This window comes from Rattus norvegicus, chromosome 6 (genome assembly GCF_036323735.1).
Source record: "Rattus norvegicus strain BN/NHsdMcwi chromosome 6, GRCr8, whole genome shotgun sequence".
Lineage (NCBI taxonomy): Eukaryota > Metazoa > Chordata > Mammalia > Rodentia > Muridae > Rattus > Rattus norvegicus.
Window position 1 is genome coordinate 105,185,902 of NC_086024.1, and position 19,235 is coordinate 105,205,136.

At 45.0% G+C, this 19,235-nt stretch overlaps 3 protein-coding genes and 2 pseudogenes across 3 annotated transcripts; 1 reads left to right on the forward strand and 4 right to left on the reverse strand.

Moving 5' to 3' along the window:
* Window positions 1–705: 705 nt before the first annotated feature.
* On the reverse strand, window positions 706–4,818 carry LOC134479133 (ornithine decarboxylase-like; annotated as a pseudogene).
* Window positions 4,819–4,894: 76 nt separating this feature from the next.
* On the reverse strand, window positions 4,895–5,352 carry LOC134479441 (M-phase phosphoprotein 6-like). The gene has a single exon (XM_063262793.1). It carries the CDS (start codon window positions 5,300–5,302, stop codon window positions 4,895–4,897), a length of 408 nt encoding a protein of 135 aa, XP_063118863.1. The 5' UTR covers window positions 5,303–5,352.
* A 446-nt stretch (window positions 5,353–5,798) lies between these two features.
* On the reverse strand, window positions 5,799–6,674 carry LOC134479429 (dnaJ homolog subfamily C member 17-like). Its single transcript, XM_063262783.1, has one exon. The coding sequence runs from the start codon at window positions 6,657–6,659 to the stop codon at window positions 5,799–5,801; it is 861 nt and encodes a 286-aa protein (XP_063118853.1). The 5' UTR covers window positions 6,660–6,674.
* Window positions 6,675–11,225: 4,551 nt separating this feature from the next.
* LOC134479134 (dnaJ homolog subfamily C member 17-like) lies at window positions 11,226–14,003 on the forward strand (annotated as a pseudogene).
* Window positions 14,004–16,745: 2,742 nt separating this feature from the next.
* Window positions 16,746–18,501, reverse strand: LOC134479420 (RING-type E3 ubiquitin-protein ligase PPIL2-like). The gene has a single exon (XM_063262780.1). The coding sequence runs from the start codon at window positions 18,438–18,440 to the stop codon at window positions 16,875–16,877; it is 1,566 nt and encodes a 521-aa protein (XP_063118850.1). The 5' UTR covers window positions 18,441–18,501; the 3' UTR covers window positions 16,746–16,874.
* Window positions 18,502–19,235: the final 734 nt, after the last annotated feature.

Sequence of the window (19,235 nt, forward strand, 5' to 3'; positions counted from 1 at the left end):
AAGGGCAAAAAGAGAAATTGAGACATTATGTGGCTGACATACACTTAAGCTTATATCGGGAAGGGTCGTTTTACAACAATTGAGTTCTCAAAATAGTAGCCTTGCAGTTCCAGGGACAGCAAATGAGGGAATTAGGGTGACATGGTAGTTACTCCTGGGGAAGGATTAATACAGGTAACAGAGCACAGGTTCTTTATAGCCTGGACTTCTTTACATCTTTGTTACCACGTCATAGCTTATGGTAACAATTGGCTTGAAAGGTTGTTCTTCAAAATACCCTTGCATGAGAAAGACAGGGGAAGGTTTGCATTCTCCCTACCTAGTTCGAATAATAGTCATCCGCTAAAGAGAAAACTGCAAAGTTTGTCCAAAGGGAATGTTAAATAGTCCAACTTTGTCATATTTTTGTGTAACAACCATTCACAATTATTTGTAAGCAATTCCCTCCATCTCTCATTTACCATTTGACGGAAGACATTCTGTTGGCTGATTCTGATAAAGATGGGTTAGGGAACATGGTAAAACAAAAGATTCTACTATACTTGGGATTACAGCTTGCTCCAGAAAAAATAAAGGGGAGACCCACTAGTTATCTTGGTTATAAAGTCCAACAAACAATTCAACCACCAAAGATACAGATCTGTAGGGACCAGTTGGGTACCCTTCATGATTTTCCCCAGATGCTGGATGAGTAAATCTTCTGCCCTAGGCCTTCCTATGTGCATGATCATAAGGAATGCAGGTAAATGATCCATACACTCTCCACCATTCACAGAATACATGAAGGCTTGGTCATTGACTCCTCTTCATCATCAGAACAGGCTGCTCCTTCCACACTTTCACTGGGCAATGATGTCGACTGCAACTGTGAAAGCAGAGGAGACACAGTATCTGCCCGGCTCAGCTATGGTTCTCACTCCAGAGTCGGATGGCATGTCCTCGTCCACAGCTGGGTGGATTACACTGTGTTCCCTTCAAATTTAAGCTTTGTATCTTCAGATCCAGGAGAGCCACCACCAATTTCAAGCAGTTCCATGCTGAAACCAACTTCTCATTCCATGTCAAAGACACAGCGGGAGTGTGATGCTGCCTGCATGAAGGTCTCAGGGTCAGTACATCTACTGCCCTCATGGAAGCTGATGGTCTTTTGCCTGTTCCATGAGAAGCCTGCTGGTTTTAAGTGTGGCACCAACCTTGACATTGAGGCGACAAAAGGCTCTGGAAGTGTCAACGTCCATATGTAAAACCAACTTTGTCTTTGGATGTGCTCTGGTGACTTTGATTAATTCAATTTCACTGACAAGGTCCTAATGTGGACTCCATTAGTGGAGGCATACTTGACTTGAGACACTTGGTTACAAGGATTTGCATAGGTAATGCTCTCTGGAGGCACCCAAGCCTCTACACAACTGAATGCCACTCTTGCTTGCACAGTCAAATCCTCTCCCACTTGCAGCTAGAGCTCTGCTGTCGTTCCACTTGTCTGTGGAAGGGAGTCACAAGGCAAGAGCTTTTAGCCACCTCAGATGCTGCTTTAGAATCTCTTCGAGGTCTGATATATAGAAAGCTTCCTTATTGTCAGGGAAGAGTTCTTTTTCTTTTTTTTCTTTTTTTCTTTTGCTGTAGAATGTCCTTGGCAGTAAAGCCTTCCTCAAGAATATGGCAACCAAAGTTTTCCTTCATAAAGCTGCTCATGGTTCTTGATATGCCTGCGGAAAACAGCACTGGGTCACTGTTGGACAGACCCAAGGTGAGGACTGCACCAGACCCTGAGGATCATGCAGCCATTTGCTGATGCTGATCCGAGGTGGCGCCGAGCTTCTGGCTAGGGTGGCTGTTGGTGATGTCTGCAGGGTCTGTCCCTCAATATTCTTAATGTTGGTGAAAATGGAACAACACCTCGAAGAGGTTATTGAGAAACGTGAATAACTAGGCCAAGCAATGCAAGGATGTGTTGACATGGGAAGGGAACACAGTAATAGTATCCAGGGGATGTGTTTATGCTTCTGTATATACAGAATTGAAGATATATGGGTACGAATAGAACCTTTTACAGTTTAGATCTGACTAATAGAAACCTCTTGTGAGCTGAGACAGTGTCTTCACCAAGCCCAGGTGATTCCCAGACTGTGTCAGTTAATGATTCTTCTACCTGTACATGCAAATCAACTTCAAAAGGGCTAGCACAGAAACTAGAAAGACAGATTGGGCAACCAATGCAACAGCTACCTTTTCTCAAACTAACCATTTTTTTCTCCCTTGGGGCCCATACAGGAATTGTTCACCCCAATTTAGCAGGAAGCAGTTTTATGAAGATCGTCGCCCTAGTCACTTAATGTGGGGTGTATAGGTTTGGTCATTTAATGTGATATAATTGTTATCTAGGATGAAAGGTTATTATTGGTTATGACCAGGGATTGATAAACATTTAAAAATCATTTTATTTGAATTATTATATATTAGAAATTTAATGTATTTTAAATTATGTTCTGAGAAATTTCAGATATTTGTCTTACCATTACATATGCAAAGCTATTTAAGTTTTTGTTTGCATTATATTTTGATGGAAATTTTAAATTGTTCTGAAGTACCGTATATTGATAGGAACCTAAGGTGGTTCTTTAAATACTGTATATTGATACAACCATGAGGTTTTGTTAAGTATTTGTCTATTCTATACATGTGGCTTTTACTGAAAATATGATGGTTTTTACATTAATTCCCATTGCGTGTAGATCACTAATGATAGGAAAAAAAGGATAATTCTTCAAGAAACAGGGAGATATGAAGAGGAAACTTCTAGGGGTTGGGGATTTAGCTCAGTGGTAGAGCGCTTGCCTAGGAAGCACAAGGCCCTGGGTTCACTCCCCAGCTCCGAAAAATAGAACCAAAAAAAAAAAAAAAAAGAGGAACCTCTAGGTCATTTTGCCAAATGATTTGCTCAGGCACACAGGTGAAAGGATGACTTGTTATAGCAAACACCTCAAAGACTTTTCCCAATGCACAGGTGAAAGAATGTTTGGCTCTAGAAGACAGTGAGAGGACTCCTGATGAAGGAGTGTAAATCCGACCCCACAGACAGAGGGAGATGAGCACTGAGCTTTGGTTTGCTCCACCTCGCCATTCTTCAGTAAAGACACCACATGTATTGGTTCGCCTTACAGAGCATGGTTGAGCTCAACCTGTGATAAAGCTGCCATGGAGAGAAGCTCACCAAAGAACTGCTCGTGAGGTTCCCGCAGTAGCTTGTCACCTCTGTGGCCTGACCTAAGGTCGGTGGCCAGCCTGGTGGTTTCTTCAGGATTGAGGTACAGCTGCCTGGTATTTGCTTGCTGGCAGGACTGGACTGTGGCTGCTGAGTTGTATTTGGTGTTTTCTCTGTGATTGAACACCTGCCCAAGGAGATGGAGCTCAATCCAGAGAACAACTGCTGGGCAGGTCCACTTCCCCACATCCTAATAACTTTTCTCTGCCATTACGCCTCCTCTGTGGTGGGCTAGAGGAGAGCTTAAGAGTAGGTTTCAAAACATTTATACCTACAGGTGGCACCCAATGTGCCTTAGACATAATGGGTAACTCTGCTCCTAATGTGGTAGAGGAAACTGTAGATGATGAGGGGTGAGCAATGTTACTGAAGGAAGTGGATAAAATGGCAGCTACAGTTGCTGGGTGTTATCCTCCTGTGTAACTGGAGGGGATTTTTGATTTTGCTTTGTATGTTCATAAACTATTCTGGAAGTTTGGAGTGAAAGCTGAAAACTCAAAGTTCACTCAATTCTCTTCTGCTAGAAAAGATGACAGACTTGACTATGCATGTAGAGTTTGTGACTAAAATTTGAAATGCTTGGAAAGAAGAGCCAAGCAGAGAACAATGTTCAGGCTTGGTGAATGAGACTGGGAATGTACCCATGATGAAAAGGGGGAAAGAAATAGACTGGAAGGGAAAGTGCTGCCCTAACCTGCTCCCTGTGCTTTCACTACCAGGTGCCCAAATGCCTCAGGGAGACAAGGGGCTGGGAAGAGCAGGAGGCAGCACAGGCACAAAAGGATGATGTGTGAGTGAGTGCACTCCCACAAGATTTTCTTAGGCCTGCAGAAATGCATGCATCCTTCCCAGTGTCTCTATAGCATGTGCCTGCTACTGATGCTATTCTTGACAGTGAGCTCACCTGGTGACTGATGGAAATGCCAGATTTTGAAGCATTTTAAAAATCAACTATTTTCCATCATTACCATAATTGTTAGGAAGTAGTAACAACTCCAGAGGTATCGACTTTTTTATATGAGACACATTTATTATGGAACATTAAAAAATGATCCAGATGACTGTTTAAAATACATAAACCCCACAATTCTATACATAAAGACCTAAGAGCATGCAGATACTCTGGGCTGTAGAGCCATGTCTGTTCCTGGTCAATCACTTCTGAAATGTTCTCAAATATTGAAATCCAAAGCAAATGAATTGGCTTGACATGATTCAAAAAGTAAAATATAAACGTAAGGGCATTAAAACCAAGGCAAGAATTAGTCTCCAATCCTCATTCCTGGAGAGTAACTGAGAGCAGGTGTCGGTGTGTGCCCTGTCTGTGTGTATATTCACACAGAATCAGGCCAAAAGTCAAGGGAGCGGCGTGTACACACATATGTGAAGCCCCGAATGCCGTCAAAAGGATGTAGAACGTCTATCCTCCTTCTGTCTCAAGAACAGCACATTTCCAACCCTAGGCATCCCTTAGAAGGGACCAGTACCGAGGACAGGAGGGTGAGTTCAGACCATGCTGTTCTCACAGCATCCACTGCATCAGAGGCGTCCATATTAGTCTTCGGGCTTTAAGAACATCTTAATTTTCATGGCTTTTATATTTCCATTTTCATCTTCTTCATCATTGGCTCAGTCCCTATTCTTGGCAAACATTTTCCCAATTGTTCCCTCCAAATTCTCATATCTTCTTGCCATTTCTTCCTCCGACACGTCAGCCTCTACAGTCTCCTCCTCTTCTGCCGCCGCCACTCTGTTCCTGGAATTCATCTGAAGCATGAACTTCTCAACTTCAGGATTAAAGCCTCTGAAAGGCATCCTTCCATAGAAAAGGTCTTCACACAGGGAGAAGCTCTGCTCTTCTATGATGAAGCTCTCCTTCTCCTTCAACTCCGGCAAATCCAGGTACCAGTGCTCATCCCTGATCGTCTTCCATTCCTCCTCTTCTAGCTGTTTCTGGTTTTCCGAGTCCAGGCCCCTCTGCATGAACTTCATGCGCAGCAGGTTTGTGGATAACTTCGTCTTCTGCTCCGACGTCATGTTGGATACATTTTCAGAGGCTTCCCGCTGTACTGTGCTTGCGCAGGGTCAAGAGGCGAGCAAGATGTTGTGTTCTGTGCTAACTTTTTATTCTGATGTAAACAAGATGGGTATGCAGGATGTAAGTCAGATAAAATAAGCATGGTGGTCAAAAGTCCACATCAATTCAGAAGTCAGAATTGCATGCTATCCTTATGGTATTGGAATATCCTGAACCTCTTAACGTAATTACTGATTCGTTGAATGCAGGGTTATTTTGCCTATAGGGACTGTTGAATTTGTCCCTGATAACAATGAATTAACTTTATTCAAATGCAACAGGCCATCAGAATTAGAAATTATCCATTACATATTATACATATTTGGTTTTCTTTTTGTTTGTTTTTTAAAAAGTTTATTGGTGATGACTCAGAAAACGGTGTGGGGTAGGAAGGCTGAAGTCGGGCTACGTGGGCCGCACCTCATCTTCCTGCTGCATCTGCGCCATCAGCTGCCGTCACTCAGTGGCCTGACGCATGCCCATCATGACCAGACTCTTATATTCCCTTTCTGACAACACTGAGCCCTTCGACAGTCCTGGGGGACTGGGGTCCACCGTGCCCTGGGGCTGTCCCTCCAACCAGGAAACCTTCAGATGGTTGTCAGCCAGGCCCACTTCATTTCTGACGGCCAACTCCGCAGCTCTGACAGTTGCAATCTCCACTATGACATTGCCTGGCTTCCTTCCGGAAACTACCAAGTTGAGAACCTCCCCATACTTATGTAAAAGCCTCAGGAGGACATCTCTGGAGTAGCCCCCTTGGGACTCATCCTCCTTCTTGCACATCCACTTAAGCTTTAGTTTGGGGTTTCTTTTGCCCTCTCTATTTTCTGTTCTTCCTCTCAGCCTCTGTTCTCGGTCCTGGCGGATCTGCTCCTGGATCAGCCACTGCTGCTCTTCCAACTGTCGGGAACCCTCTTCTCGTAATTGAGCCATCTCCTGCTGTAGTGTGGTGGTGTTCCTGCTCTCCTCCTCTTCCTCAGTACCCTGGGCCTGGGCCTCCCACTCCCTGGCCTCCAGGTCGAGCTTCAGTTTCTTCCTGTTCTCGTCAAGTCTCTGGGTCCTCTCTGCAGCCTGCTTCCTGGCTTTCCTCTCCTTGTCATATGCAGCCCTGGCTGCAGCATCAGTCAGTACCTCCAAGGCCTGGGACAGCTGGTGGAAGAGTTCAGCTGCTCTGGGGTTATCTAGATTTTTATCTGGGTGGCAAGAGAGTGCTTTTTGTCTGTAGGCCTTCTTCACCTCTTTGTCTGTCGCCTTCTCTTCGACGCCTTGCAGCACATAGAGATCCATTTGTACTAGCTCTTTGATCACTGCCATGATTCTGAAAGAATAAAGATTTTAAACTATCCCCCACTGACCCTGCTGTGAGGACAAGTGCACCTCACACTGAAGCACCTCACATAACATGTTTTGGGGATGTAGCCTGTCTATAGCCATCCCAAATCATCTGGCTTCGATAAGGCCTGACTCAACAGTCCTAAGAAAAAAGAGAATTAGGGTCAACTTGCCCCAGAAGCAGGGTGGCCTAGAGTTGAACTCAGCCCAAGTTACAAACCAATGAAATTGCTTTCTGTGACTGTTGCCAACTACCTATGTAATTTTTCCTATAAATACCTTCCCCTAATAGGGCTTAGGGTTGACTCCTCTGTCTCCTGTGTAAGATATGTGTTGTTCCCAGAGCTCAAGTTTCTCAAATATACCTCTTGTTTATTACATCAAGACTCGTTTCTCATGAGTTCTTGGGGGGTTGCGTCGTCTCGAGATTTGAGTGGGGGTCTTTCCCACCCCATGGTCTTTCATTTAGGGGCTCGTCCGGGATCTCACAACCACCCACAACTTCAAAGACCTTCTTGGAGGTAAGGGGGTCCCCAATTGTGTCTGAGTGTGCGGCCGCTGTCTGTGTCTCTGTTCTGGTTCTGGTTAGTATCTGAAAAGTGCTTTGGTTTCACAGCCACTTTCCGGAGCTGTAAAGCTCAGAAGCTGTGGTCGACAGACATGTCGGGAGGACCACAAGCTGCACCCTGAGGGATGCTTCAGGGCAACAGGAGAGCCAGGGTCGCCTGGTGGCTCCTATTGGGTAGAAGAGGATAGTGTGTTCCTCTTGGAAGAGAAACTTCAAAGACCTCTTCATCTGAAACTGCTTTTGGCTGGTGCCTGTGGACTAGGCACAGCAGTTGTTGTCTGGATATTGTGGTTTCTTTGTGTTGTCTGTTGTTTGTTTGTTTATTGTTTTTTTTGTGATGATAGGACAGACAGTAATGACTCCCGTAAGCCTGATGTTAGATTATTGGACAAGTTAGGGACAGAGCACATAATATGTCAGTTGAAGTTAAGAAGGGAAAGTGGCAGACTTTGTGCACCTCTGAGTGGCCAACTTTCAGTGTCGGCTGGCCCCCTGAGGGCTCTTTTGACCTGACTATGATTCTTTGTTAAAGCTATTGTTTTTCAGGAAAAACTGGGAGCACACCTGGACCAGAAACCTTACATCTAGGTCTGGCAAAACCCGGTTCAAAATCCTCAGTACCCTCTGCTCCTCCTAAGATCTATCCTGAGGTGGGGGAGCCTCCTGAATGGCCAGCTCCGTCCCCCGTATTTATGCCCCATTTCCTCCCCAGCAGCCTTATGACCTCTGCTCCAAAGGAAGGAAGCGGGGAGTGGGTTTTCGGCTACAGGTACCAGAAGCTGCAGGGCTTGGAGCCCCACAGAGCCTGACTCAACAGTAGCCTCGCCTTTGTGCACTTATGCTGTCCAACCTCCTGAATCCTCTGCCCCTCTGGAGGTCCGGTCCAGGGGATGCAAAGTTGGCTAGCACTCACCCCTGACTCCTCTACTGGCCAGATTCTTGTTTTTCCCTTGCGGGCTTATAGACCTCCCCCTGGTCCAGGCAATGGGATGCAGCCCCTTCAGTATTGGCCTTTCTCCTCCTCTGATCTTTATAACTGGAAACTTAATCACGGAAGTATTTACTTTATTCCTCAAAGAGTTTTACTTGGTCCTCTTGGTGCTTAACTTAGAAGTTAAAAACAATTTGCTTGAGAAAAATGGTTTTCTGCCAGGGAGTTTTATCTTTCTCTCTTGAGCCTCCTTCCCAAGGAGAGATTCTCCTCCCTTTGCTCGACTTGTCCAGTCTAGCTGCTGTTAACAGTTGTGTATGAAGGACTCCAGGTTAGCGAGTGACCCTGTCTGAAGCAGGCATTATCAGAACCTAAAAGCTTTATCTTAGATCCTGAAGAAAAATTCTCCTGTTGCTTAAACATTCACAGCTTCTAAGGAAGGGACAGTGCAGAGTAGGGAAGTGTGGGGCTGAGGGTGGCAGGTGCATGGGCAAGCAAGCTGCAGGCTGTGCATGGGCAGGGGCCTGAGCCAGCTGGAAAAGAGTTTCAAGGTAAAGGGTCGGTTGGCCAGGGCTGATGCTTTGACAACAAAAAGAGTGCATTAAGAGAACTTTCTTTGAGAGAGCCTGCCTCCCTCCCCTTATCTGCTGGCCCTATTCTAAGAGAAGTGTCTGTCTACATGGACAGTGCCTTTGATCCTATCCCCTCAGCAGCCAGTTCCTTCCCCTGTGATCCAAATTCCCCAGGTTGGGGGGCAGGGAAGCCCCTAAAATGGTTTCAAAAAGAATCTACAACAAACTGTGAAGAACTTTGTTTTGCCAGTCAAAATTTAGAATTCAGGCTTTGGCTGTGGCCAAGGTCAGGATTAATCTTTTCTTTTCCATGGGCCTTTAACCCAGTGTGACAGTTTGGTAAAGGGCTGCTACTGAGGTCCTGAAAGTCCCAGGTGAACCAGTTACAATTCTTATGTCAGCCACTTGGCATCTAACACCCAGGTCCTAACCATCTCTCCATCCTTTTGTTATTAGTTCTTACTAGAAGCCTAGTGTCATTTGGAGGCTGGTTCTCTTGAGAGGTAAAGCCATGAAGCTGACACTGAAGAGAGACTCCTTGAGGAAAACTCTAAGTCCAGAGAGATAGTCGGTAACATATCAGTTGCCTCTCTGCTCGCCTTTCTGCTTCACAGACACGAAGCTTGTGCTTATTTTTACAACGGCCTGTTTGTCCCCAAAAGGCCTCCTGGTTTAGCTGTGTGACTAAATGATATTTGTCCTCTTCAGTGGACCTCTATTCTCTAGATTCTCCTCTTGTTTTCTCATCATCCCACATGAGATGCTTGTTAGTAACTATTATAGGTCTTCTTTACCACCGAGGAAAGACAGAATCCTACTAGAGGCCAGAAAATAAATGTTCCAGACATGGATGGAAGACCCTCACTCCTGACTGACTTCAATACCCCTGAAGGTAGGGAGTGCTCCAGGTCTACCGCCAGGCTCCAAGGGTGGGTCTCCGAAAACCCTCTAGAAAATGCCCCACCAATCTGGCTAAGGTAAGAAAAAGATACAAAGAAAAAGTTACAGAAATTGGAAGGGTTAAGCTAAGTTGCTGAGAGTTAGTGTAAGTTGCAGAGAAAGTAAGGTTGAAGTGTGGTTCAGGGTCTGTGCACATAAGTGGACAGCATCTAGTAGCTGTAGAGTAAGATGCAGAAGCTATAACAGAGAGACTGAGGAAGAGAGAGGAAAGAAGGTAAAAGGAGCACGAAGCTAGGGAAGAAAAGAGACAAAAAGAAGAGGAAGTTAGAGAGCTAAAGAGAGATAAAAGACAGGAGAGGAACATATACTGGCCACAGTAGTTAGGGAACCTAGGAAGACAGTACCTGGCAACAGAAGAGAATTCCTGGCTAAAGATCAGTGTGCCTAATGCAAAGAAAAAGGACACTGGATCAGGGACTGCCCCAGGAAAAAATAGAGGGTCCTCTCCAGCAGCCCGGAAGGCAAGTCTCTCGGTCCTAGAGTGCTGGCTATGCTCAAAGATAGAAGGGAGTTGCACCCAGTTGTTTTGTGAATGAATATGGGGGCCCGACATTCTGTGCTCCTATGCCCAAATGGGCTTGTGTCCAGCAAAAGACCTTGAGTACAGGGGACTATGGGCAACAAATAATACTCATGGACTACCCGAAGAACAGTGGACCTTGGCGTGGGCCGGATATCCCACTTGTTCCTTCTGATCCCAGACTGCTCCTACAAGTCTGAACCCTACCATCCTGCTCCCAGACCCTGACCTAGACACCTGCTTCATGACTGTCAGCAGGTGCTAACTAAAGCACAGCGGTGGCATAAAGATCTGACTGACCAGCCACCAGAGGGGGTAGATGCCATCTGGTTCATAGATGGGAGCAGCTTCTTAGAGAAGGAAAAAGGTGGGCTGGGGCAGCAGTGGTAGATGGAAACAGAGTCATCTGGGCTCAGGCCCTACCAGAAGACACCTCTACTCAGAGAATAGAGCTCACTCCCCTCACAAAAGCCCTTGAGCTGAGAAAGAGACTTAACATCTCTGTGGACAGCAGGTATGCCTTTGCTACAGTCCATCAGCAGAGGGGCCTTCTGACATCTGAGGGCAAGAAAAAAAGAGCTTCTGGCTCTGTTAAGGGCCTGCCATGACCCAGCCAGGCTGAGGAAGAGACTCTGGTACATCTCAACGGGAAAGAAAATCCTGCTACAAAAACAGGCAGAGGCCATGATAAAACAAATGCATCAGTGGACTCACTTAGGGGTAAGCAAACTCATCCAGACATTTTCAAAAACTAAATATTATGTCACAGGTCTCAAGTATCTCTTGGAAGAGATAGTACACTGATGTATACCATGCCAAAAGGTAACTGTTTTCAGGAAAGTTGACTCTGGCAGGAGGCTCCATGGGGAACAGCCTGGACCCTACTGAGAAGTGGACTTCACAGAGATAAAACTAGGAAAATATGGTTACAAATGTTTCCTAGTGTTTATCGATACCTTTTTAGGAAAAGGTAGAAGCTTTCCCCCCCAAGCAAGAGATGGCCTTGGTAGTGATCAAGAAAATACTGGAAGAAATCTTCCCCCTGTTTGGAGTGCCTAAGGTAATTGGTCAGATCACGGCCCTGCTTTCGTTGTCAAGGTAAGCCAGGATGTAGCCAGGTATTTAGAGGTCGATTAAAAAATTATATTACATCTACAGACCTCAAAGTTCAGGACAGGTAGAATAAATAAAATTCTAAAAGAGACCTTGACCAAATTGACCACGAGGACTGGCGCAGACTGTGTGGCACTCCTTCCCTCTTGCTCTCTTCAGAGCAAGAAATGCCCCTTCTGGATTCAGCCTTACCCACGCCCCTGAAGAGACTACAGAGTTCAGAGCAGGTAAAAAAGATAAATAGAACTATAAAGGGGCCTTGACAAAATTGGCCTTAGAGACTGGCGGGGGAGACTCGACTGTCCTTCCTTTTGCTTTGTTCTGTGTATGGCACACTCCGGATCCTTTTGGCCTAACACCTTATGAGATTATGTATGGGAGCTCCCCCTCCACCTCACTGAATTGGGCGGGGCCCCCTACCCTGAGGTCTTTCCTAAAACCCTGTTTGCTCATTTAAAGGCTTTAGAAACAGTCCAAGGTGGAATTTGGAACCAAGTGAAGGACACCTACAAGACAGGAGGTCCAGAGATGCCTTACCAGTACCCAGTGGGAGACGCAGTCCTGGTCCAGCGACACCAGGCTGAGAATTTAGAACCTCACTGGAAAGGACCCTATCTAGTACTGTTAGCCACTCCCACTGCTGTTAATGTAGATGGGATTGCTGCATGGGTCCACGCCTCCCATTTGAAGACAACACCAGATGTTCTCAGAAATGAACGGAAGTTAGAAAAGACTGCTAATCCTCTTAAGCTCCATCTCTGTTGTAAGTGCTTATATTCCCCATATCCCCCCAGAAACTGACTTGGCAAGTTTCCTCCCAGGCCGGGGAGGTAATATGGTCCATCTCCAAGGTGGCCCCACCATACACATGGTGGCCTGCTCTCCCCCTGACTTTTGTAAGTTGGTAGCTGCTCTGGACACCTAGGACATTCCTGACACAGATCCTCAGAGTATGCCCATAGAAGTCCCAAAGAGATTTCACCTGGGGGCAAGTTTGGATGCGCAAGTCCAGAAGCAAGGTGCCAATTGGGAAGACTAAGGTTTTACATTTGCCCCCAAGATGGCTGAGACCAGGCTACCATCCGGCTTTGTGGGGGCTTAGAAAGTTTGTACTGTTCTGCGTGGGGATCTGAGACTAATTTCCATGCTCCTAGTACCCTCAGTTATTCTCTTATTAAAAATACAGGGTCCAAATGTCAAAAGTAATAAGTTAACACCCTTTATTAGAGAAAGGGTTAGTGCAGTGCAGATTTTAATGCTGCACCAACTATATCAAGCCTCAGAAGAACTTAGGGGAAAAATTGAAGAAGGTGGCCCTGAGTTCTAAGGTTAGAACTAGTCACAAGCAGAAGAAGAGAATGAAAGAATAAAGATTTTAAACTATCCCCCACTGACCCTGCTGTGAGGACAAGTGTACCTCACAGCAAAGAATAACATAACATGTTTTGGGGATATAGCCTGGCTATAGCCACCCCAAACCATCTGACCTTGATAAGGCCTGACTCAACAGTCCTGAGAAAAACGAGAGTTAGGGTCACCTTGCCCTAGAAGCAGGGTGGCCTATAGTTGAACTGAGCCCAAGTTACAAACCAATGAAATTGCTTTGTGTGAATGTTGCCAACTACCTATGTAATTTTCCCTATAAATAGCTTCCCCTAATTGGGCTTGGGGTCACCTCCTCTGTCTCCTGTGTGAGATATGTGTCGTCCCCAGAGCTCTGGTTCCTCAAATACACCTCTTGTTTATTACATCAAGACTGGTTTCTCGTGAGTTCTTGGGTTGCGTCATCTTGAGATTTGAGTGGGGGTCTTCCCCACTCCTGTGGTCTCTCAATTCTTGCCTAAACTTGAATTGATACTATAACTCACAGAGGTCCCATACTTGATTTACTTATTCAGGGTGCCTGGTTCATCGGCTCAAGGAAATGATGAAATTGAAGTATTACTAATAGGAAACAGGTTTAGAATCCTCAAATTAATACTAATGCTTTAAATGAATCCTGCCTCCAAAACTAAGAGGTGAAGGTGAAGGAGGTGAAGAAGGCCTAGAGACAAAAAGCACTCTCCTGCCACCCAGACAAAAATCCAGATAACCCCAGAGCAGCTGAACTCTTCCACCAGCTGTCCCAGGCCTTGGAGGTACTGACTGATGCTGCAGCCAGGGCTGACTATGACAAGGAGAGGAAAGCCAGGAAGCAGGCTGCAGAGAGGACCCAGAGACTTGACGAGAACAGGAAGAAACTGAAGCTCGACCTGGAGGCCAGGGAGTGGGAGGCCCAGGCCCAGGGTACTGAGGAAGAGGAGAGAGCAGGAACACCACCACACTAGAGTAGGAGTTTGCTCCATTACGATAAGAGGGTTCACGTCAGTTGGAAGAGCAGCAAAGGCTGATCCAGGAGCAGATCCGCCAGGACTGAGAACAGAGGCTGAGAGGAAGAACAGAAAATAGAGAAGGCAAAGGAACCCCCAAAGTAAAGCTTAAGTGGATGTGCAAGAAGGAGGATGAGTCCCAAGGGGGCTACTCCAGAGATATCCTCCTGAGGCTTTTACATATGTATGGAGAGGTTCTCAACTTGGTACTTTCCAGAAAGAAGGCAGTCAGTGCCATGGTGAGCTCAACCACTCTATGTAATGAGGAGAAATACATGCAGTATCTTTACTGAAGAATGGTGAGGTGAAGCAAACCACAGCTCAGGGCTCATCTCCCAGCCTGAGGGGTCAGATTTATACTCCTTCATCAAGAGTCCTCTCACTGTCTTCTACAGCCAAACATTCACCAGTGTCTGCATCAGGACAACTTTGACATGTTTGCTTTAGCAAGACATCTTTCACAGGTGTGCCGCAGAAATCATTTGGCAAAATTAATTTCCCAAATAACTAGAAGTTTCCATTTCATACCGCCCTTTCCCTTGAATAATCGTTCTTTTTCCTATCATTAGCAATCTACACACAATGAAAATTATTGTAAAAACCATCACATTTTCAATATGTAGACTTTAGTCAAATAATTAACAAAACCTTTCTATCTATACACAGTTCTTCAAAACAATTTAAATTTCTATCAATGTACACTAATTCTAGCAAAAACTTAAATTTATATCAATATTCAGTGATTAAACAAATCTTACTTTCCTCTCAGTAGAAAATAACAGAACAAAAGTTGGCTGAAATTTCTAGTATACAGTTAATTCCAAAAAAAGAATTCAGGTGTCTATCAGTCTCTGATCATAACCACTGCTCCGACCAGCTGTGGCCCAGTGCTTTTTTCTGTAGGCATATCAAGAATCATGAGCAGCTTTACTAAAGAAAAAAAAAAAGCTTGATTGCTATATCCTCAATGAAGGCTTTAATGCCAAGGACATTCTACACCAAGAAGAAAGGAGGAGGACGAGGAGGAGGAGGAGGTAGAAGAAAAGTCCGCAGCAGACTGTGAGTAACTTTGTTTTGCCAACAGGACAGGCTTTACTCTAAGATGATAAGAGGAAAAAGTCTTGGCACCAGCACTTTAGCTTACTCCAACTGGAGGTTGTGGCCAAGGTCAAGATTAACGTTTTCTTTTCCATGGTCCTTTAGCCCCCTGAGACAGTTTGATAAAGGGCTGCTACTGAGGTCCTGAAAGGGAAAATGCTCCACCAATCTGGCTAATGATATTTTGCTTTCCGCTAAAGATTGTGGCACCCTAGAAACGGCCTATGTGAAAGTGGTTAAGGTGCTTGAAAACAATTGTTTATAGTACCAGAAAAGGTTCAAATGGGCAAAAAAGGAGAGTATTTAGGAACAAAGATTACTCTTCATAGTATTTCCCCTCAGAAAATTGAATTAGGAAAAGATCATTTAAAAACATTAAATGACTTTCAGAAATTACTAGGAAGCATAAATTGGATTTGACCCTATATTAAAATGCCCAATGTAGATTTACAACCACTCTATGAGATCCTGAAAGGGGATTGCTTCACCCCGTGCTTTGACCAATGAAGCACGATTATCTTTGAGGAAAATAGAAGAAAGACTGGAAAAGGCAATGCTAAGAAGGTACAAGGAAAAGGAGGATCTCTTTTTGTGTATACTGAGAACCTTTCGTCAGCCTACAGGAGTGCTATGGCAACAAGGACCACTTCTTTGGATTTATCCTCATATTTCTCCGAATAAGACCCTGGAATATTACCCTTCTGCTGTTGCACAGCTTGCTATGTTAGGTGTTAAATCTTGCATTCAGCATTTTGGTATTTTGCCCAAGAAAATTATTATACCATATGCTATAGCTCAGATGGAACATGTGTGCCTTGATAGATGATTGGGCCATATTACACTGTAGTTTTGATGGAGAGTTTGACAATCATTATCCTAAGGATCCTTTGTTACAATTTTTTACTGAATATCCAGTGATCTTTCCTAAGGTCACTGCCTCAGAGCCTTTGTCTGGAGCATTAGATATTTATACAGATGGCTCCAAAACAGGTGTAGGTGCCTATATGGTTGATTCTCAAGAACCAGTATTAATTCAATACAGTCCAGGCACACGCCAAATTACAGAATGTAAAATTGTATTGGAACTTTTTAAAAGATTTCATGATTCTTTTAATTTAATTTCTGACTCTGTTTATGTAGTTAATGCTGTCTGCTCACGTGAAATTGCATGGCCAATTAGGTTGACTAGTATTGTATGTCAAATTTTTTTAGAATTACAAAAATTGATTTGGGCCAGAAAAAATAAATTTTTCATACAACATATTCGAGCCCATACTAATTTGCCTGGTCCCATGGCCAGTAATAACGCCCTGGTGGATGCTAGTACTCGTAGAGAGTTTACTTTTCATGCTGCTCCAATTGATCTCGCTAGAGAATTTCATCAAAAGTTTCATGTTCCTGCTTTTACTCTTCAACAAAAATTTAACATCTCTAGAGCTGCAGCTCGTGATGTGGTGTTACGTTGCCAGAATTGTGTTCAATTTCACCACCCTCCTCAGGTGGGAATTAACCCTCGTGGTCTGATTCCACTAAAAATTTGGCAAATGGATGTTACACACATATCTCAATTTGGAAATTTAAAATATGTTCATGTTTCTGTTGATACCTGTTCCAGTATTATACATGCCACTCTGATGACTGGTGAAAAGGCTCGTAATGCCATTAGTCATTGCTTAGAGGCATGGGCAGCCTGCGGAAAACCTGATAGTCTCAAGACAGACAACGGGCCTGCCTACACAGCAAAGTCCTTTCAGGCATTTTGCCAAACAATGCAGGTTGGTCATACTACAGGATTACTGTACAATCCCCAGGGTCAAGGAATTGTGGAAAGAGCCATCGTACCTTAAAAGAGCTTTTACAAAAACAAAAAGAGGGAATTGCCAGTGGCCAAACACAAAAAGAACAACTTTCTTTAGCTTTGTTTACTCTAATTTCTTTTTTTTTCCCATAGGCAACAGATTTATTGGTTCACAGCCCAAACTGATGGCAAGGATAAAGGGCTCAGGGACAGACCTGGAGGCCCACAGCCCTGCACCCCTACCAGGATCCCTGAGGCCAGCCTGCTGCTACCAGGAGCTGAAGTCCCCAAAGCCCCGACTGGGCCTTTTCTTGACTGTGGGGATGGCTGTGCTGGTGGATGGTTCTTCCTCTGCTGCTCGTTTCGTGGCTGCAGGGTTGATGTACTTGCCCACCCCCCGGCGGTATGTCGGGGGACCCTGGTTTCCAGGCTGGGGCTGTTTCTTCTTGGCCTTGGCCTCTGGATCCACTTGGTGCTGTGTCTTCTTCCGTTCCTGGGCAATCTGGGCGTCGGCCTCCTCATAGGGATCCACAAACACGGTGGTTGTACAGATGTGCACTTCTTCCTTAGGGCGGTCAGTTTTGGGGTCACTCTCCACATTCTCCATCTCTGTCAGCGTGTCAAAGCCCCCGACAACCCGTCCAAAGATGGTATGCTTCTCATCCAGGTAAGCACAGGACCGGAAGGTGATGAAGAACTGAGACTTGTTGGTGTTGGGCCCCGAATTGGCCATGCTGAGCACCCCACGACCTGTGTGTGAAAGGTTGGGACGGAACTCATCTTTGAAAGGCTTGCCCCAGTATGACTCTCCACCCGTGCCTGTACCTGTAGGGTCACCACCCTGGATCACAAAGTTCCTGATGGACCTGTGAAAGATGGTACCATCATAATACCGTTTCTTGCAGAGCTTGATGAAGTTTTCACAGGTTTTTGGTGTCAGGTCACAGTGCAGCTCTAGGTTGAGGTCGCCCTTGTTGGTATGTAGCCTCACATAGCCCTTCTTCTTCACAAACTGGTAGCGCAGGACATCTTCATCAATGACAGCTGCTTCGTGCGTGGTCTCAGGCACCATGGCGGTAGAGGTGAAGGACGCACTGACCTTCCCTGTGGAGTAGTGGGCAGCATTTAGTTGGTCCACCTTCTTCTTCTCAGGTGGCTTCATGGTAGCTGCTAAAATCTCATCTCCTTTGAACTCTTTGTAGAGCTCCTGTAGCGTCTCTCGGGTCTCCGCATTTGTATTTTTCAAATAATACGATGGGTCTTGTTTGGCCTTTTCCTCATCTGGATCTATCGTTCGCATGTTATTCTTCACATGGAAGAAGCTGCTAACGTTAAATTTGTCTAAATTGGTGGGGTCCTGCAGGGTGATGATGTCTTGCCTGGAAAAGGGCTCATCAGTTAACAGGTCCCTCAAGTTCCTGGCCTTGATGTTTAGCTGCTCCACTGCCTCATAGGTGTAGACATTGCCAGTTGTCCTGATGGCCACGATGTGGATGTTATCAGTGAACACGGAGTACAGCACTGGACAGTGGTACTGCCCTTCACTGTTCTTCGCAAAGTTCAGCTTAATCAGGGACTTCCCATCAAGTTTCTCTCCAGTGTTCGGATTGGTCCCATACTTCTTAAGCCATGGGACAATGTTCAGCAAGTCAAAGACAACACCTTCCGGGGTGCAGACTGGGTAGACAAAAGGCTGGAGAGAGAGACTGCAGTGGTCAAAAGGTAAGCGGCGAAAACTTGTCTGTGTGATATCTGGCTTCCTGCCACCATAGAAATGAATGTACTCGGCACAGGTGATGTACATCTTGTCCTTCTGGTGCTGTCGCTTCCCCATGGTGGCGACGAACCGTGATCACAGCAGACACTCAGGCTCTTGTAGGATAATGTCACAGAGGAGGCAGGTATAGGATAGAAGGAGGCCTGTCATTGGAGGAGAAGGAAGAGGAGGAGACTAAGAGAGAGGAGAAGGGGAGACAGATTTAGAGCCAGTCCTTCTATTGTCATTACAAACTTCTGAGTTGATTATACCTGTGAGTTAAGATTCAAATAAAAAAGTCATAGCTCTGAGTTTGTGAGAGTACTTTCAAGTTAAAATTTAGGATATGGAGACAACAGTCCAGATTGTCTTATATAGATAGATGGTTTTCAAAAACGTCATAAATCCACAAAATTTGAGATTTAAAGTTATTTATCTTTTGTTGAGACATATCTGCTCCTAACAGTTCCCCTTTGGTGGATTTAATGAAGAATGTGAACATCTCTACCTCCAGGTGAGTCAATACTTTGTGGCTAGGCAGCCACTACACAAAACTGCCTGTTTCATCTACAGACTAATACTGTCCAGAAAAGGACAAATTATACAGAATAGTTGACTGATAAACCCTGCCAAGACAAGGTGATCAGCCCTTCAAAATCTGCATTTCTAGAGTCTGTCAGTTGATTTTGGGCCAGAAGGCTGAAGACTTGCCCTCACATGTTGCTAACAGGGGACTGTGCTAGCGGAGATTTGTCTCTACAACCTCTCAGTTCTGGAAGCCATGTTAGGCTTCCTATGTGTATAGATATTTGGTCATTCCCAGATTTCTTAGGGGGTTGAAGACATTATAGTCTCATAGCCTATCATGCTGTT

Coding starts and splice junctions, on each gene's coding strand:
- LOC134479420 (XM_063262780.1), bottom strand. CDS start 18,440: ATGGGGAAGCGACAGCACCAGAAGGACAAGATGTACATCACCTGTGCC.
- LOC134479429 (XM_063262783.1), bottom strand. CDS start 6,659: ATGGCAGTGATCAAAGAGCTAGTACAAATGGATCTCTATGTGCTGCAA.
- LOC134479441 (XM_063262793.1), bottom strand. CDS start 5,302: ATGACGTCGGAGCAGAAGACGAAGTTATCCACAAACCTGCTGCGCATG.